The sequence below is a fragment of the Cavia porcellus genome, unplaced genomic scaffold, assembly GCF_034190915.1.
Source record: "Cavia porcellus strain 051 isolate PalLab524CR breed Dunkin Hartley unplaced genomic scaffold, mCavPor4.1 scaffold_32, whole genome shotgun sequence".
Classification (NCBI taxonomy): Eukaryota; Metazoa; Chordata; class Mammalia; order Rodentia; family Caviidae; genus Cavia; species Cavia porcellus.
In genome coordinates this window covers 36652318-36670843 of record NW_026947515.1, presented here as the reverse complement: position 1 = coordinate 36670843, position 18526 = coordinate 36652318, and the positions used below count along the sequence as shown (strand labels likewise).

The window sequence follows — 18526 nt, the reverse complement described above, 5'->3', positions numbered from 1 at the left end:
TGGAGCTGCACTCCGAGGCAGCGCCCAACTTGCAGCTGATTTATTGAGCATTTACTACTGTCCGTGCATATCAACAAACTGGGGTGTTCAGACTCTACAGGATTCCGAGGCCTCAAGCAGAGGCTGTGGTCCCTGACTCAGCCCATCCTCCACGACAGGACACTTGTCGTCTTACAGTGACTTTATAGATGAATCTCTATATACACATTTAAAACAGCAGCGTTTGGTTTCTGCTCCCTACCTCCTCTTCAAACATATACAAAAATGTCCCCAGGCTCCTCCCAGCCAGTGCCTGCAGGCGGCCTTTCAGTCCCCGCCTGCCCTTGGTTGGTCAGAAGCCTGTGGTGCCCTTCGGAGCGGCAGTGAAGAGCTAGGGTGCCCGCGTGGCAGGTGCACCTTAGATAAGGCCCCAAGTCTAGGCAGGCGCCTGCTGTCCCTTCTCGCCACTCGTAAGTACCCACTGCTGTGTTCCCTCTCATCCCAGAAGGCTGAGTTGGCAGGAAGGCAGGGAAGGGGAGGCCAGACTCCGGGAGGGTGCGCCCTTTGCCCTGGAGGGGTCGAGACAACCCCCTTCACCCAGAGGCCATGTGGCAAGAATCTGGTGAAATGCTAACGGTGGGAAGAGCCGGGGCGGGGCTGGACTTCTCCGTCCTGCTCTGCGTCCCTTCGTCCCTCTAAAGAAGCAGCGTCTACGCCTGCGGCCCCCTCTCTACAGGGGAAAGGCTATTCTGGCGCGGAGTCTAGGTGGGGGTAGGAGAGAAGGGAGAGGGGAGGCCCACCCCCGTGGCCACAGCTAACCATGACACTTAAATAATCCAAGAGAATCACACAGGGCAGTGAGGGGGTGCTCGGACCACCCTTCCCTTCAGCTTCCCAGTCCTCCCAGGCCGTAGGGGTCCCCTGCACCCTGGAAGTAGTGGGGAAGGAGGGGCTAAAGTGCTGCAGAGAGGAGGGGTCTGGGCTGGAGGCAGCTGGCTCCCCCTGGCCGCGCCCCTCAGTCATTCTCGTCTGGCCCTAAGTACTCAAGTTCCGTGCTGGGCTTCACCTCCTGCTCTAGCAGAGAGGGTGTCCTGCGGAAGGCGGCTGAGATCTGGTCAAACGTCCGGCCTCGAGTTTCAGGCACTTTTAAGAAGGTGAAGATGAAGAAGCCAAGCAGGAGGACCGCGAAGAGCAGGAAGACGTAAGGACCCATAGCATCCTGGGACAGGTGGAGAGAGAGGTGTTGACAGCAGGGTGGAGAGGGAAGGGCTGCCTGCAGGGGCTGAAGACCCTCAGAGGGAGCTGGGAGTACTGTGGACAGCAGGCGGCTCCTTGAAATGCCCGGAAAAAGGATTTACACCGAGAAAAGGGGTTTTTTAACCACAGCTCTTAGCTCCTTCGGTCTCCGCCCCTTCACATCTGAGTTACTGCACTCTTTGGATTCCCAGCTACTTGCAGTATTCAAATGGAATGCACAATTTTATTCCTGGTCTAAGTTACACCACCGGTTTCTCTCAAAGACACCTCTGTTGCCATCCAATCTATTTCAACTTCCCCCTTTCTTTTGATTCCAAACTGATCCAAAGACCAGCTGTCTGGGGCCAGGGGCTCCTGACTGGAAAACTGGGGGGCCCTGCTTTGGCCTCTGCTGTGGGACTGGGGTGGGGAACCTACCGCCACATACTGGAACCCCATGCCAATGATGAAGTTGCAGGTCCAGTTGGAGAAACCAGCCACAGCCATGGCTGCTGGCCGAGGTCCCTGGCTGAAGAGCTCAGCCACGATGAACCAGGGGATGGGGCCAGGGCCGATTTCAAAGAAAGCCACAAAGCCGAAGATGGCCACAATGGACACATAGCTCATGGCAGGAACTCGCTCCTAGGTACCAAGCAGCGGGGGTAGAGGGGGGCCCCGTTAGGCCTTTCCAGATCTTTCAGACACCCCGAGAACTAAAAATCTGCCCAGCAGCTTGTGGGAGACCTGCTACCTCGGGCTAGAACAGGTCCTGGAGTGTTTCTGAACACTGACCTTCTGCTGGCTCCCAAGGCAGACCCAAGGCAGAGGGGACATTCTGACCTCTCAGCTCCATGATGGCCGATTCCCTATCAGCTCTAAGACTAGGTCCTTAGGAATTACTACTCTTGATGGGGCCTTTCCCTCCTGGACACCAGACTTGTGCTGCCGCAGTCTCTGACAGCCAGCCTCAGGGCAGCCTGGGTCCCTCAGGTCATGGATCACAGTTCCTTCTGACTCTGGAGTCAAGCACCCATGTTCCCAACACCCAGACCTGCCCCAGGACCCAAGACATGTATGCGAGATGTGGCTGAGGTATGGCCCTGCCTGATGACGGGGCCTCTGGGGACCATTTCCATGGGTGGGACTACTGGGCTCCCAAGCCCCAGGCCTCACCAGCAGAAGCAGAGCCACAGTCATCAAGATGGCACAGGCACACATGCCTGCCAGGCCCAGGAGATGGAGTGTCCGGCGCCCAGCCCTTTCCACCAGGAACACCTGTGGGGAGAGTCAGGGCTTGGCAGGGGGACTTCAGGATGGACGAAGTGGAAGGAGACTATCAAGAACAGGATTTCTGGGACACCCAGGGCTGTGAGGCTATTCCAGAGGCAAGCGGTTACCGAGACCAAGGTGAAGACGGTGTTGACCACTCCAGCGCCTATGGTGGCGTAGGCTGGCTGCTCCACCCCTGCCGACTCAAAGATGCTGGTTGAATAATAGAAGACCTACAGGTGAGGGAGAAGGGAAGGTGATGGCAAAGACGCCCTAACCTCCACGCCCACCGCTGTACGCTGGACTGATCCTCAGTGTTAACGAAGGGGCCTGCTCCTTTCTCCCCTGCCCTGAGCTGCTACCTGCCCCGTGTCCAGCCTAAGGTCTGCGCCATACGTACGGCGTTGATGCCTGACAGCTGCTGGCTCAACTGCAGCACGACTGCAATGACCAGGGGCTGCCGGTGGGTGTGGCTGCCCAGGAGCTGGAGCAGGGACAGTGGCCGCTCATGCTCCAGCTTGCGCTTCTCATCCTTCAGCTCAGCCAACACATCGGACACATCGGCCCAGCCCGTCAGGCGCTTCAGACCTGGGGGTGGGGAGGATCAGGCCTGAGGGGCCCTGAGAGGAAGCCATTGGCTAGCAAGATGGGGTGGAGGCGTGGGCCTGGGCTGGAGGCAGGATGAAAGCTCACTCTTTCGGGCAGGCCCCTCCAAGTTCCGGATGATGTAGAGGTAGCGGGGGCTCTCGGGGCAGAAGGGTAGCAGGACCAGCTGCAGGAGGGCAGGCAGCACTGTGATTCCCAAGAGCAGTGGCCACAGGGTGGCAGTGCCCAGCATGGTCTCCAAGCCCAGCACCTGTGAAAGGTAGAGAAAGAGGACAGTTGACTCAGGCCTCGTCACCCTGAAAGTCCACCTCAACCCATCTAGCCCCCGACAAGGCCAGCACTAGTCACCTGGGCTATCAGAATGCCAATCACGATGGCCAGTTGGTTGAGTGTCCCCAAGGCTCCCCGAAGGTGAGTGGGAGCAATCTCTCCCACATACATGGGCACCAGCCCAGATGTCAGGCCTGGGTAAGAGTGAAAATAAGGGTTGAGATCAGCTGATCAGTCCCATCCAGAAGCTCAGGCATGGTGGACAGCCAGGCGCACCGAAGAGCTGGGGTATCCATGCGTACCTGAGTAGGCGCCAATGAGGAACCGTCCCAGAATGAGGATCTCATAGGAGGAGGCGGCTTTGGCCAGGCCCATGAGGGAGCCACCCAGCAGTGCTAGGACGTTGTTGGCCAGCATAGCCCTCTTCCTGGTGGTTAGACAGAGTCAGGCTGTGTAACAGCACCTGTGCTTCGGCTCCTGCTCCCTCACCCATGCCCTCCAGCCCGTACCTTCCCAGCCACTGAGACAGGATGCCAATAAGGAAGGAGGAAATCATGCCGCCTACAGAGAAGATGGCCACGGAGAGAGCCCAGAGGGTGGTGAGGGTGGCTGGTGGGATGGAGCCGGGTCCGTCCGGCCCCTGCCTCCCCAACCAGGTCTCATTGTAACTCTGTTCAATCACCTGGGGGGACAGCAAGAGAAATGATTTCCTGCAGACACTTCCTTTCCCACCTCCCAGGGGTCCCCTGTCCTCCTTGCTGGGGCACCCTGCCCTGCCAGACCCCTCACCTTCTGCGGGGCATTGATGACCCCAATGTTATAGCCAAACTGCAGGGAGCCAAGCACAGCGGAGAATACTGCGAGGACCAGGGTCCCTGTCATCTGCTGCCGAGGGAGTTCCCCATCCTGCACGGCAGAAACAGTTGCATGTCACATGAATCACACTTTCTTCCCTTCTTGCAGGAGCTCCTGCCAGGGGGAGCCTGAGGATGCTGGGTTCCGTCCAACATGCCGGGTTAGAGAAACTGGGCCATATTAGGAATTGCACAGAGATCTCAATGTAAACAGAACCGTGCCAAATCCAGTGGGAACCGGGGCACAGAGGAGAAACTGGAGGTTTGATCCCAAAGGCAGAGTAATGTTTGAGGACCTACATCTCAAAATTCCCGTGACTTTGGGACAGCCTTAGATTTGTGTGACCTTGGGCAAGTCACTTCCTGATTCTAAGCCTAAATCTGTTCTGTGAGAGGAGCGGGTGAGCTCTGCCTCCTCTGCTTGTCAGTGAAAGTGTTGTGAAAATCAAAGCAAATATTAACTGTATCCCAGACAGTGCTGCCTTCATAAACTGACAAGTATGTTATTATCATCGGCCACGGTTTTCTTTCCTCTCTGCGGGTTCTCTCAGCCCACTCCAGGAGGCTCCCGACAGGCCCAAGAAGGGCAGTCCTAAAAAGGACACCCAGGTCACTTCTCTGGAAGCGGCCTTCTACGTCTCCCTGCAGGCCTATCCTCCCCTTCCAAGCTCTGACACAGCGTGAGGGTCTGTGCATCAGGTCTTGCCAGGCAGAGTCATGCCGAGGGGCACGGGGAGGGATGGTAATGTGAGGGGTGGTGACAGTGGTGGCAGGTCCCTGGCGGCACAGACTGTCTCCCATCGGTAACCTGAGCTGGTGGGGGTGTGTGAGACACTCCCCTCGGCCCCTCCACCCACCGCGCAGCCAAGAAAGTTCAGCATCCTGGAAGGCCTCCAGGAGTGGGGGTGGGGCCCATGGAGAGCCTCGGTCCTCGAAACACTGGGGCGAGCTGGGTCAGACAACCGCTTCTGGAGAGCCAGGCCCGCTCGGATTGCTCCCAGTGGGATCGAGATAGGGCGTTCCCGAATCCAGCGCATAGGAAAGGACGAACTTTGGATTCTATAGACTCCAGCTGAGCCCTGGGCCCCAGAAAGATCCCCAGACCCACTCTGCCCCTTGACTGCTCTGGAATCACGGTCACGGGTTATCCCGAGCAGGTATAAATAGCTGCACCCCTACTTGCACACCCTGCGCCTGCGCAGGGCCCGCCCCCTGGTTGACCTCGAGCGCGACCCCAGCCCAGGAAAAAGGGGGACCCGTGCCTCCGCCCGCGCCCGCACGCTGAATCCTACTTCGGAGCCGATCTGTTGGAAGCCCGTCGGCATCCTGTTTTAGAAGAGCCGGAGCCGCAATGATGACAGGCGACGGGTGGGGGTCCTGGTCCGGGCCTGGCTGAGGGTCCCGGAGCGACTCGCGGAGGGCGGGCGTGGTGCGACCCTCCCAGCCACAGCCGCGGAGCCGCAGAGCAGCGGGCTCTCGGGGATCTGCCAGAACCCGGCCGGGGGAAAAGCGCGAGGAGCCCCTCTCTCCCGCCCCGTCCCGGGCCACGCCCTTCACAGCACCCATTGGCCAGGAGCCCGCACACCCCAGGAGGCCACGCCCACCCGGTAGCCTGAGGCGCGGCGTGGCTCGGGTTTGCGGGCTGGCAGGTGAAGCCACGCCCCCCACGGGCTCGGGCCGCGACTCTCGCCCCTCGGATTCCCGCCCGCTTCGAGCAGGGGCTGGAGAGGAGGGTCTCCGGACAGAGGCCCCGCCCACCACGTGCTGAGGCCCCGCCCCCAGCCGGGGTTCCGAGGCGCGGAAGCTTCCGAGTCCGACGCCGGCTCCGCGGTGGGGACGGGGAGGGGCGGGCCAGGTGTAGCTGCCGGGAAAAGGGGCGCCGCCAAAGGCGTGACACGGAGCGCGCCGAGGGTGAGTGGGGAACAATGCCCCGAAGTAACCCGGGCCACCTATTTTTAGCACCCTCGTTAGGCGCAGCCAAATGTCAGGTCCCGGGTGTCCCGTCCTGTCCCGGGCGGGGAAGGGCAGGGAGATGGAGCCTTAAAGGGTCCGCAACAGCCGGGCATGGGCCGGTAATCCCAACACTCTGGGAGGCGGAGGCAGGAGGATTCCACGTTCGAGCCCAGCCTGGGCAGTTTAGCGACATCTGCAAGGCCTTGCCTCAAAGGAAAAAATATAAAAGAACTGGAGATACATCTCACTGCGAAGGCTTGAGTTCCACACCCAATACCGGAAAAAATAAAAGACCTGCGACATGCTTTCCACCCAAGGGTGGCCCTGGGAGCCAGGAAAGTACCTTCCTGGGGGTTCGGTTATCATGTTCTGGTTCTGTCTTTTCCGTACATCTGCCCTGGACACTGCCTTGTGGTCCTTCCTGGTTCCTGGAGGTAGCCCAGAGGGGACAGGGTGCTCGCGCCAGTGGCACTCAGCCTTGAGCTGCCATGCATGTGCCGCGTGGACAACACGCTCTCCACAACCTGCCTGCGAGGATTTGGATGCCCAACTAAATCCCAGCGGGAGGACGCGGTCTAGCGCCAGCGCGTCTAGGGAGAGCAGCGGCAAGTCCAGCGCAAAGAGCGCACAATGCGGAAAGCGGCCCCAGAAGTGCGGGGCTGCAGTGCCACCTGGCGGGAGAGCGCGGAGTCGCGGGTTGGACCTCCCTCAGGCTTGGTCGCGTCCAGCCCAGGCCTCTCTGGAGCTGTAGCCCAAGTTTCCAGCCTCGGCCTAGATGGCCGTTCACGTGACTCACGTGTCCAAACTGCCTTCGGGCCTCCTTATCTCGGTGAAGTCACCCCTCTGCTGGAAGTCCGCTGACTCCTGTCTTGCACCCCTTTCCCCAACACTGGTATTTGACCTCCTTTCTCTTACCTGGTTTTCTCCAGCTGTAGCATTGCCACCATGACTAGGCTGGTCTTACTGTTCATCCTCTTCCTTTAAAAGGAGGGTAGAGTGGTATTTTCAAAAGATTGATCTCTAGCAGAGCAAAGTGGCACACACCTGTAACCCCAACACTCTGGAAGGCTGAGGCAGGAATTAGGCAACCTGTCTTCAAAACAAATAAATAGCTGGGCATGTCAGTGCATGCCTGTAATCCCAGCAGTAGGGAGGCTGAGGCAGGAGGATCACTGTGAGTTCAAGGCCAGCCTGCATTACAAAGTAGGACCCTGTCTCAAATACACACCAAATGAATGAATGGCTGGAGATGTGGCTCAACGGTAAAATACTTGCCTAGAATGTGTGGAGCCCTGAATTCAATCCCCTGTGCAAAAATAAATAAATAAATAAATAAATAAAAATAAAATCCAATCTCATAATTTCTCTCCACAAAGTCACTGTCTTTTTGTTTTTTGAAACAAGTTCTTGCTATCCAGCCCTGGCTAGCCTCAAACTCGCTTGGATCCTCCTTTCTCGGCCTCTCTCTAGCCCTGGGATTACAGGCGTGTGCCACCTCATCTGGCTCCATTTTATTTATTATTTGTTTGTCTTTTTTGTAACCTTTCTGTCGAGCTCAAACCCTTCTGGGTCCCCTCCCATCTCTCTCATCTGTGCTCCTCACCTCTTTCCTCTGATGGCCAGTGTCTCCCTACACTGTGCTCTTTTGTTGCCGTTGCTACACCAGTCCCTGCATCTAGATTGGGCTGGGGATTTAGCTCAGCGGCATAAGCGCCTGCCTTGCAAGCAGGCAATATGACTTTGATCCCCGGTACCAATAGAAAAAAAAAAAAAAAAACCCACCCTGCATCTAGACTGCCAGAGAGCTCCTGTTCATCCCTCAGAAGAGAGCTCCCTGACTGTGTGGAGTTCCTGCCAGGAGCCCTGTGTCCTCACGTGCAGTCCCTTTGGTTTCTTCTCTGGAACTCAAAGGGTCACCTTGTGTATCTCTGGATCCCCAGCACCCAGCTCAGGGTGAGGTGCTCAGTTAAGTGCGAAGCCTGGCTGGAATGAGGGGCCGGGGGCTTCTGGCTGAGAAGCCCCTTGGGGAGAGCAGTCATTTGTGAGCAGCAGGAGAAGAGGGACTGAGTAAAGTGAAGGAGAGGCCAGGGTGCTGGACAGCACGAAAAGACAGGCCAGTGGACAGGGCAAGAAGTGAGAGGTGCCAGGAGAAAGGAGAGCAGGGAGGGAGGAGTGCCAGGGGCCAGTGACAGTGGAGAAGAGGGTGGGGTATAAGACGGGGTCCCCCGACCTGAGCTCTGGCCTGCCCCTTGGGGCAGGCATCGTTCCTGCTCTCATTCAGGTGTCTTCTGCTTTTCAGGGGTCCAAAGAAGTTAAAATCAAGGAGAGCAAGAAAGACAGGGCTAGATATGGGAGACAGGGTAGTTTAAAGGATGTAGATTGAGAGATGGAGGCAGGAAGATCTCCTTGAGTTCACAGCTACCCTAGACTGCAGTGAGCTCAAGGTCCAGCCTGCACTACAGGGCAAGAGTCTGTCTCAAACAAACAAAAACAATCAAAAATGGATTTTTTTTTTGTACCAGGGATCGAACTCATGACCTTGTGCTTACCAAGCAAGTGCTTGAACCACTGAGCTAAATCTCAACCCAAAATGGGTTATTTAGTATGCAAATTTTTAAATTCTTTTTTCTGTTTGAGACAAGCTGTCACTGTGCAGTTCATGCTGGCCTTAAGCTCCCTTTGCAGCCCAGGCTGGTATTGAACTCAGAATGATCCTCCTGCCTCAGCCTCCCATCAGGCACCATCATGCCTGGCTAGCATTCAAATTTTGTTGTTGTTGTTGTTGTTGTTGTTATTATTGAGTTTGGGTCTGATATGTAGTTCAGGTTGGTCTTGAACCCACTGTGTAACTTGGGCTGGCCTTGAGTTTGTGATGATCCTCCTGCCTCAGCCTCTTTGAACAGTTTTTTTTTAGAGAGAGGGAATCATGATGTGTAGTCCAGGTCGTGATCTTACTGTGTAGCCAATGCTGTCCGTCTTCAGCCTCATGAGTAGCTAACACCACAGATGCCCCTGTTTTTTTTTTTCTTTTTTTTGGTGGTACTGGGATTTGAACCCAGAGCCTTGTTCATGCTGGACATGTCCTCTATCACTGTTACGTTCCTAACCCTTAAAAATTCTTAAAATTTTAAATTATTTTGTGGTGCTAGGGATGGAACCCAGGGCCTCACACATACTAGGCAAGTGCTCTATCACTGAGACGCATGCCCGACCTGAAACTTCATTTTTGAGACGAGGCCTCAGGAGTTACCCAGCCTGACCTCAAACTTCTGTTCCCTTCCCTCTGCCTCCCAAGCCCTGGAACCCAGCTTTGCGAGGATTTTTAATTAGTGTAAGTCAAATACACATCTTGTTACATATTTCACTCTTTTTCCTTTTCCTTTTTAAACCTAGGGAGCAGACCCAGCTCTGCGCGAGCCAGGCGCGAGCTCTGCCACTGAGCAGTTCCCCAGCCGCGCTCTGGCTTCATCTCGGTGGACACGGAGCTGTGGCGGGTGCCCCTGCGCTGTGCCCATCCAAGCTGTCACGATGTGATAGTCCCTGGCATCGGTCACAGCCCCTGTTACCTGCCAACGGTTCTGTTAGTGAGAAGCCGTGTCACCTCCAGTTCCCATCCACAGCAAACAAATGGCAGGGGACATTCACGCCAGGCTTCTTACGGGAGGGTGGAGAGCAGCTCAGGGGACAGTGCTTGCCTGGCAAACACAGGTCCCAAGTTCAATCCCCAACCACCACCAAAAAAAAGGTTCCTGCAGACTCCTTGGGGGACTTCTCTGGAGGACGCGTCCAAGTCCGTGTCTATGACAGTGACTCCATCTATATTTATAACTGTCTGCAGAAGCCGAGTTGCTGAGTCACAGAGTGTTTTCATACCTAGTTTGACTGAGAGCAGCTGCCAGCCTGCTCTTCACAATGGCTGTGCCATCTCTGCTTCCGCCCACAGGGGAGGGGGTGCTGGCATCTCCGTGTCCTCTGTTGGTGTCCCTGAGGCAGCCGGGTAAGCACATGATTCTGGGCCCACAGTGCTTGAACTGAGCCCCAGCTCTGTGGCTTGCAACCTGTGGAAAGTTACCGAGGCTCTCTGTGCCTCGTGCATCTCATCTGCAAAGTGGAAAGGGGTTCTCAGGGCGTCTACACCTGAGGAGTGCAAGGGAGGTGACTAACCTTATAGTCATAGTGTGCGGAGGGCAGATTGAGGTGCCCAGGCCTGGTGGCACCCACCTGCAATACCAGAGCTCAGGAAGCCGAGGCAGGACTTCAAGACCAGCCTGAGCTATGGAGGGAGCCCCTATCTCAAAAAAAAAAAAAGATTGAATTGTGTGAGCTTATGTTTTCAACAGCTTCATTAAGGTGTGTTGACATACAGTAACCTGCACATATTAAAAAGCGTACAGCTTGGTAAGACTGGTGGAGATGCGCCCCTGGGGATCCATTCGTACCATCACTGTGATGAGCAGATCCATCGTCCCCAAGGCCGCCGCCTCCTTCTCCCGGGGCCCCCAAACAAGCACCGAGTATTAGATGTCATTAGAGATTAGTTTGTATTAAAATACTTTTTGGTCCTAAAATTGAGCTCGAGGAACACTGAGATATATTCCCAGCCCTTTTATTTTGTTTCTATTTTTAGTTTTATTTTTTTGGTACCAGGGATCAGACCCACGACCTCACGCTTGCCGGCCAATCCCTTCTACCACTGAGCTAAATCTCTGCCCCCCCCCCTTTTTTTTTAAATTTTGAGGCGAGGTTTTGCTAAATTGCCCAGTCCAGCTTTAAATCTGCAATCCTCCTGCCTCAGCCTCCTCAGTAGCTGGGATTACAACGGGGAGCCACCGTTCTTCATGCACTGTCTAAATTTAGGTAAATGGAGTCAGACAGAATGTCATCTTTTTGTCAGATTTCTTTTACTTACTATTACAACTTTGAAACTTATCTGTGTTGTTGGATGTATCACGAGTTTCTTTTGTTTTGTTTTTTGAGACAGGGTCTTGCTATGTGTTTCAGGCTGGCCTTAAACTCTGTGTAGCCTGGAGTAGCCTCACACTTAAGGAGACCCACCTGCCTCTGCCTCCCAAGTGCTGGGACTACAGGCATGTGCCACCAAAAATTCTTGGCTAAGAGGTTATTCTTTTTATTGCTGAATAATATTCCATCCTATGAACATGCTGTACTTGATATATCTGTTAACTGTTGGTGGACATATGACATGTTTCCAGTTTGGGGTTATTACAAATAAAACTTCTAGGGGATGGGGATTTAGCTCAGCAGCATAAGCGCCTGCCTTGCAAGCAGGCAGTTGTGAATTCGATCCCTGGTACCGGTAAAAACGAAAAAGACAAAAAAATAAAAAATAAAAACAAATAAAACTTCTAGGAATATTTCCATACAAGTCTTTGTCAGACATACAGTTTCAATTCCTTGGAAAATATCTATGAGAGCTGATTATACAATAGACACATGTGTAACTTTTTATGAATTTGACAACCTTTTCCAATGGTTCTCCCCCTGCCCCTCAGTACTTGGAATTGAACCTAGGGCCTCTGCACTGAACCACATCCTCAGCCCTTTTAGGTTTTTTGTTTTGCTTTAAATTTGAGACAAGGTCTTGCTAAATTGCTGGGTTTCCCCAGGTAGGCTCACACTGGTGCTTCTCCTGCCTCAGCCTCCTAGCGTACTGGGATCGAAGGTGTGTGCCACCAGCCCAGCTGGCGTACCATTTCCACTCCTACAGGCAGTGCGGAGGCTTACAATTTCTTTACCCCTTTACCAGCCCACACGTTGTCAATCTTTTACTTAACGATCTACATGAAATTTTAATCAAATTAGAAATTGTTCAGATGGGGGCTGGGGGTTTAGCTCAGCGGCATGAGCACCTGCCTTGCAAGTATGTGGTTGTGAGTTCGATCCCCGGGACCGATGAAAAAGACAAAAGAAAAGAAAAGAAATTGTTCAGATAACTAGCATTCATCAGTGCAATGAGTCAAAAGGGGTATCTTTCTGCAGTTTTACCTGATTTTTTTTCTTTTTTAATGGTGTTGGGGATAAAACCCAGGGCCCGGGCATCCCGTTGGACACTCGTCATGCCTTCTTTCCTCTTCCTCTTTCTTCTTTTTCAGTGCCGAGGATTAAACTCAAGCCCTTCCCACTGCTGCACTAAGTCATGACCCCAGCTCTGTCTTTTTTTGTCTTTTTCCTTTTTATTGGTACCAGGGATTGAACTCACGACTGCCTGCTTGCAAGGCAGGCGCTTATGCCTCGGAGCTAAACCTCTAGCCCCCCCCAGCTCTGTCTTTACTTTTTATATTGAGCCTGGGTCTAAGTTTCTGTGTTGCCCAGACTGAGCTCAAACTTGAGATCTTCCTGTCTCTGCCTCCTGAGTGCTGAAATTACAGGCATGTGCCACGATGCACAACTCATTAAAAGTTCTTAATTTAGGGTTGGGGATTTAGTTCAGCAGCATAAGCACCTGCCTTGCAAGCAGGCAGTCGTGAGTTCGATCCCTGGTACCGATAAAAAAAAGAAAAAAAAGTTCTTAATTTGAGTATAATCAAAATGACTCTGTTTTTCTCTACAGTTGATGATTTTGGAAGTTTGTATATGTGTTTTCCTATCTCTGTATCACAAAGATAATTTTTTAGCTTTTTGATGTGTGTGGTACTGGCCATTGAACTCAGGTCTTCACACATTCTAGGCAAGTGCTCTGCTACTGAGATACATCCTCAGCCCTTAATTTAAAAGTTTATTTTTAGACAGAGTCTTACTAAGTTGTCTAGGCTGGGTTCAAACTTGCAATCCTCCTGCCTCAAACTCATGTGTAGCTGGGATTATAGATGTGCACCACCTGGCCTGGCCTTTTTACATTTTATTCAAAGGCTTTACAGTTTTATTCTTCTCCTGGAAATTATTTTGATCTTACAGAGAGTTCATCCTTGTTTGGGGTGTTAAAGATCCAATTTGTTTATAATATCAAATTCTGATGTATACAAGTATCTGACTGCAAACATATTCTGTTTCATTGGTGTGTTTGTTCTTCTACAAACTCTGCTGAGTTGTTGGTTTTCACGATCCCTTTTTGAGATCGTGCTGTATGTTCTAGGCTGGCCTTGAACTCACTGTGTAGCTTAGACGGGTCTTGAACTTGTAGCGACCCACCTGCCACAGCCTTCCTGGTGCTGGGTTACAGGTGTGTGCTACCTCAGCTGGCAGTAATTTTAAACTTCTAGAATGGCAAGGCCTTTCTTGTTACTCTTCCTTTTCAATGTCTGCTTAACATTTGTGGTCTTTCATTGATCCATAATTTAGGGGTGAATTTATCCAGGTCTATAAAGCTGGGTAGAGTGGTGCATACCTGTAATCCCAGTACTCCAGGAGGTTGGGGCAGAGGGACTGCACATTGGAGCTCAGCGGGGCTAATTTAGCAATTTAGTTAGAGCTTGTCTCAAAATTTAAAAAACAAACCAACATTAAGAAGGGCTAAGGATGTAGCTCAGAACAAAGGCCCTGGGTTCAATCCCCAGTACTACACACACACACACACACGCACACACACACACACACGCACACTATGTAAAATACAAAACAGTCACGGATTTTTATTGGTAGCATATTGAATATAAGTTATTCTAGGAACAGTTCATGCCTTTATAATATTAAGTCATCTATTCAAGAATATGGCCGATGTCTGTGTTTGTTCAGGTTATATTCTGTGTTCTTTGTGAGCATTAAAAGTTGTTTGTTTGTTTGTGTTTCTAATCAGATGCGTGGCACATCCCTGTAACCCCGCTCTCCGGAGGTGGGGCGGGACGGTTACGAATTTGGAGCCAGCCAGAGACCTTGTCTCAGAGTACAGCAGAGCCGGGGATTTAGCTCGGTGGCTCAAGCGCCTGCCTGCTAAGTGTGAGGTTGTGTGAGTTCGATCCTCAGTTCCAAAAGAAAAAAAGTAAGACAACAGCCTACAATCCCAACGCTTGGGAAGCTGAGGGAGGAGGGTCACTGGGAGTGCAAGTCCAGCCCGGGCTGGGCTGCAAAGTGAGTTGCACAGTGAAGACCTGTCTCCAAAAGACAAAAACACACACAGCAAAGCTTAGTGGTAAAGCACCTGCCTAAATTTAATCCCCAGTACTACCAAAAAGGAAAAGAAGAAGATTTTTCATTGGGAAGTTTTCTCCCAGTCCTGGGACTGAATGTAGGTCCTTCAAACTGAACTACATCCCCCCCTTTTCATTTTGAGACAGTGTCTTGATATATTGATAAGTTGCCCAGCCTGGGCTAAAACTTGGTATTGTCCTGCCTCAGCTTCCCAGAGTGCTGGGATTACAGGCATATGCCCTGCCCCACTGAGATTCTTTTCTTTTGGTACCAGGAATCAAACTCACAGTTGCCTGGTAGGCACTGTGCCCCTGGGCTGTATCCCTGGCTCTTCATTGAGATTTTATGGCAGTTTGATTAATTCTTAGATCCTTTGTGATTTTTGTCACTGATGCAAATTGAGTATTATTTTTGTTACATTTTCTAGCTGATGTTTGCTGGCATAGTAAAAATGTACTCGCGATGTGGTTTTGGTGGTTGGTTTGGTGCAGCAGCTTTGCTGTTCTGCTGGTCTTTGTGTTGATCCTGTTGGGTTTTCTGAGTAGACAGTTGCACCGTCTGCAAACCCAGGCTCCCTTTTCCCCTTACAATCTTTGCACTACTTATTTCTGTTACTCCCTTGCAGTATTGGTCAAGACCTTTAGGACTCTGCCAAATGAAAGTGGACACAGCGGGGCTGGAGACGAGCTCAGTGACAGGGAGCTACAGTGTGCGGCCCTGGGTTCCATCCCTGGCACCAGCAAAAGAGTGGGTACCTTTGCTGTTCTCTCAATCTTAAAGCAGGGAAGCCTAACATTTCTTTACTAAGTGTAAGAATTTCCCCTCAGATCTTTGTTTTTATAAGTTCTCATCATAAGCCGACATTGCTCCTTATCAAATATTTTTATGAAAATTATCCAAGATGCGAGATAATTTAATGCAAATTAAATTGTAATGAAATTACAATTGAAATTGATATTGTAATGAAATTTAATGAACATTAAAGCAGACATGGTAGTACCTGAAATCTCAGCACTCGGGAGGCTGAGGCAGGAGGATTGCCACAAGTTTGAGGCCAACCTGGGTTACCTAGTGAGTTTAAGGCCAGCCTGAACTGCATGGTGAGACCCTAGCTCATGAAAACAAAAAAACAGGGGCAGGGATATGAGTGGCATAGCAGCTGCTTGGCAAGGTAGGTCCTGAGTTCAATTTCTGCTACCAGAAAGACAGAGAGAGAGAGACAGACAGACAGACAGAGAGATAGAGACAGAGAAGAAACAAAGAAGTCAACCTCTTCCCAAAATACCTGAAGTTATTAATTGAAATAGTCATATGACTTTATTCATGTGATAAATTATGTTGCTGGAATGTTTGGTCGTTGGATAGAATTTCACTGTGTCTAGGCTGGGATGCATCTTGCAATCCTCCCGTCTCAGTTCCTTAAGCCTGGTTTATGCTGATAGATTTTGCAATATTGAAACACTTGCCTTCCCTGAGTAAACTATGTGTTTGCACTGCATTAAAATACACTTTTACACTAAGTGTATCATACTGAGGATTTTTGTTTCTATATTCATAGATGAAATAGGCCTACAAGACTTTTCTTGTATAATCCTTAACTGATTTCAGAGGCAAGGTTACTTTAGCTGATAAAATGAGCTGGCTAAAGTTGAGCATGGTGGAACATACCTATTACCCCAGAACTCTGGGAAACTGAGGCAGGGGATGCCAAGTTTAAGCCTAGATTGAACAAGCTATCAATTTAGAAACACTTTGTATCAAAACACAAAAAAAGGCTGGGGATATATTCAGTATGAATATCACACACACAAAGATCTGGCAACTTTGCATTCCTTTTCCAAATTTGCATCTTAGATATTCATCCCGGTACAAACCACAGCAGGCCGTGTGCCCTAAACAGACACAAACATTATTGCTGCTGCTACATTATAGATGAAGTAACTGAGGCCCAAGATTAAATCCTGAATTAGGTGAAATTAGAACCTGGAAAATCCTGTCTGGCTTGGTTCTGCCTTCCCAGCACAGATCCGTAAAGAAGACTGACGTGAGTCCTACTCGTGGGCTCTAGACCTCCAGCTGGACTCGTGGGAGGCACTGTCATGGGCCCTAGGTCTTCATCTGGACTCATGCGGGACACTGCTGTGGGATCCAGGCCCTTGGTTGAATATTTTGGGTCTTTAGTGTTGTGGGCATATTTCTTGCATTTTCTGTGTTTAACTCTGGGTGAGCATCATAAAATAATATTACAAATTCAGTGTCCTGATTCTAATTGTTCTCCTTACAACCCTGACTACAACAAAATGATACTACCAAAAACCAACAAATGGTTGGGGCTGGGGATTTAGCTCAGCGGCATAAGCGCCTGCCTTGCCAGCAGGCAGTCGTGAGTTCGATCCCTGGTACCGATAAAAAGGAAAAAGACAAAAAAAAAAAAAAAAAAAAAAAGCCAACAAATGGGATTGTATCAAATTAAAAATCTTCTGCATGGCCAAGAAAACAACCAACAGAGTAAAGAGACAACCCACAAAATGGGAAAAATGTATTGCCAGCTTTTTCTTGGACATTGGACTAACATCTAGAATATATAGAGCACTCAAACAAAAAAGGCCAGGTGTGGTGGCTCAGGCCTGTAATCCCAGCACTCAGGAGGCTGAGGTGGGAGGATGGCTGTGAGTTCAAGGCCAGCCTGAGCTACACAGCAAAACCCTGTCTCAAAATGACCACTACAACAACAACAAACCACAGCAACAACAAACCCTCCCAAAACAGAAGACCCAATCAAGCAACTAAAGTGAACAGAAACTTCTCAGAAGTACAGACGGCCTATAAATCTATGAAAAGATGTTCACCATCTCTGATCATTAGAGAGATGCAAATTAAAACAACACTGAGATTCCATCTTACTCTAGAAAGAATGGCATCATCAAGACGCAAAAAGACCAAAAACAAGAACACGAACAAATAATAATCAGTGCTGGTGAGCCTAGGGGGAGAAAGGGACACTTCTGTGTTGTTAGAGAGAATGTAACCTAGAAAAACTGGTATGCTAAGATAGAAATCCCGTTGACACAGCTCTTCCCCTTAGGTGTCTTGTTGTTACCCTTAGGTATCATAGGTGTCTTAGTTGTTGTATTCAAGTGATATGTGCTGCCATGTTTATAGCTACAGAAGTCTTCTAAGTCTTGGAAACAGCCCACATGCTCATCATCATAGGACCGATAAAGAAAATGTGGTATTTATGTACAATGAAATATTACTATGCTATAAAGAAAGATAAGCTTGAGAGGTTTATAGGAAAATGAATACACCTCAAAACTATAATTTTAAGTGAAATAAATCAGACACACAAGTTTAAATATTGAATAGTTTCTCACATGTGGGAAACCCAAAGCATAAACAAGAGCAAAGTAAAAAAGAGATAATAGGAAGTGGGGAGATCTTTTTCAAATGCAAAGTGGAATAAGAAATGGAAGGGAAAGGGATTTAAAAAAAAATAGAACCAGGCCCGGGATGTAACTTGGTGGCATAAGCACCTGCCTGGCAAGGGCAGAGTCCTGAGTTTGATCCCTGGTGCCACACAAAAAACTCAGAAACAGAGCTTTGTAAATGGGGGGGGGGGCAGGAAGAGTGAGAGGAGACGAGGCCAGGGAAGGACTGAAGATGTGTTGTGTGTGTGTGCAGACGCCCCATGGCCAACGGAATCATTCTGTACTGAAAACATGTGTGAATAAAAACCGAAAAGAACACACAAAATTTATAGCCACGTGCAGAAAGCGTGGCAGTGTGAGACTCCACCAATTAATACTTATTTTTGTTGTCATTGTTTTGTTTTTTGGGATTGAACCCAGGGCTTTGGGTGTAGAAAGCCCATGTGATACACTAAGGCATAACCTTAGCTCCTGTAGCTTTACAATAATACTGCCCATAATAAAACATTAATACTACAGCTTCCCAAAGTAGATTCATGAGGCAGCTTTTCAGAACTCAGAACATTTTTATTTTTATTTTTTGTGACAGTGTTTCACTGTGCAGTTCAGACTGGCCTCGAACTCACAGTGACCCTCCTGCCTCAGCCTGCCAGTTTCTGGGATTACAGGAGTGCACCACCATGCCTGGCTAGAACATTTTTAATAGAAACAAGTGGGGTGTTTGGTTTCTCACATCAGGTTAACTAAAAAATACTCATCGTCCACATACTAGGTACATGTTCCCTAATCCGACAGCCTTCAGCCAGACTTTGGCACGGTGGCCTCTAGGTCCCAGCAGCCAGCGCT

The 18526-nt window shown here is 50.4% G+C and overlaps 1 protein-coding gene across 2 annotated transcripts; it reads right to left on the bottom strand.

The window, feature by feature from the left end:
* Positions 1–163: 163 nt before the first annotated feature.
* Positions 164–9752, bottom strand: Slc2a4 (solute carrier family 2 member 4). 2 transcript variants are annotated; one of them, XM_063242689.1, is made up of 11 exons: positions 9734–9752; positions 4150–4266; positions 3870–4042; positions 3663–3787; positions 3439–3554; positions 3178–3340; positions 2885–3072; positions 2613–2717; positions 2389–2490; positions 1654–1857; positions 164–1198 (listed from the first exon to the last, which is right to left on the bottom strand). In XM_063242689.1, the coding sequence occupies exons 2-11, from the start codon at positions 4240–4242 to the stop codon at positions 995–997; spliced, it is 1473 nt and encodes a 490-aa protein (XP_063098759.1). In that variant the 5' UTR covers positions 4243–4266; positions 9734–9752; the 3' UTR covers positions 164–994. The 2 variants fall into 2 exon arrangements, with proteins under 2 accessions (XP_063098759.1, XP_003466313.1); XM_003466265.5 differs by lacking the exon at positions 9734–9752 and adding an exon at positions 5507–5698.
* Positions 9753–18526: the final 8774 nt, after the last annotated feature.

Coding starts and splice junctions, on each gene's coding strand:
- Slc2a4 (XM_003466265.5), bottom strand. CDS start 5,539: ATGCCGACGGGCTTCCAACAGATCGGCTCCGAA. Junction 3,555..3,662: donor CCTCATTGGCGCCTACTCAG/GTACGCATGGAT, acceptor ACTCTTACCCAG/GCCTGACATCTGGGCTGGTG. Junction 1,199..1,653: donor TGGGGTTCCAGTATGTGGCG/GTAGGTTCCCCA, acceptor CACCTGTCCCAG/GATGCTATGGGTCCTTACGT.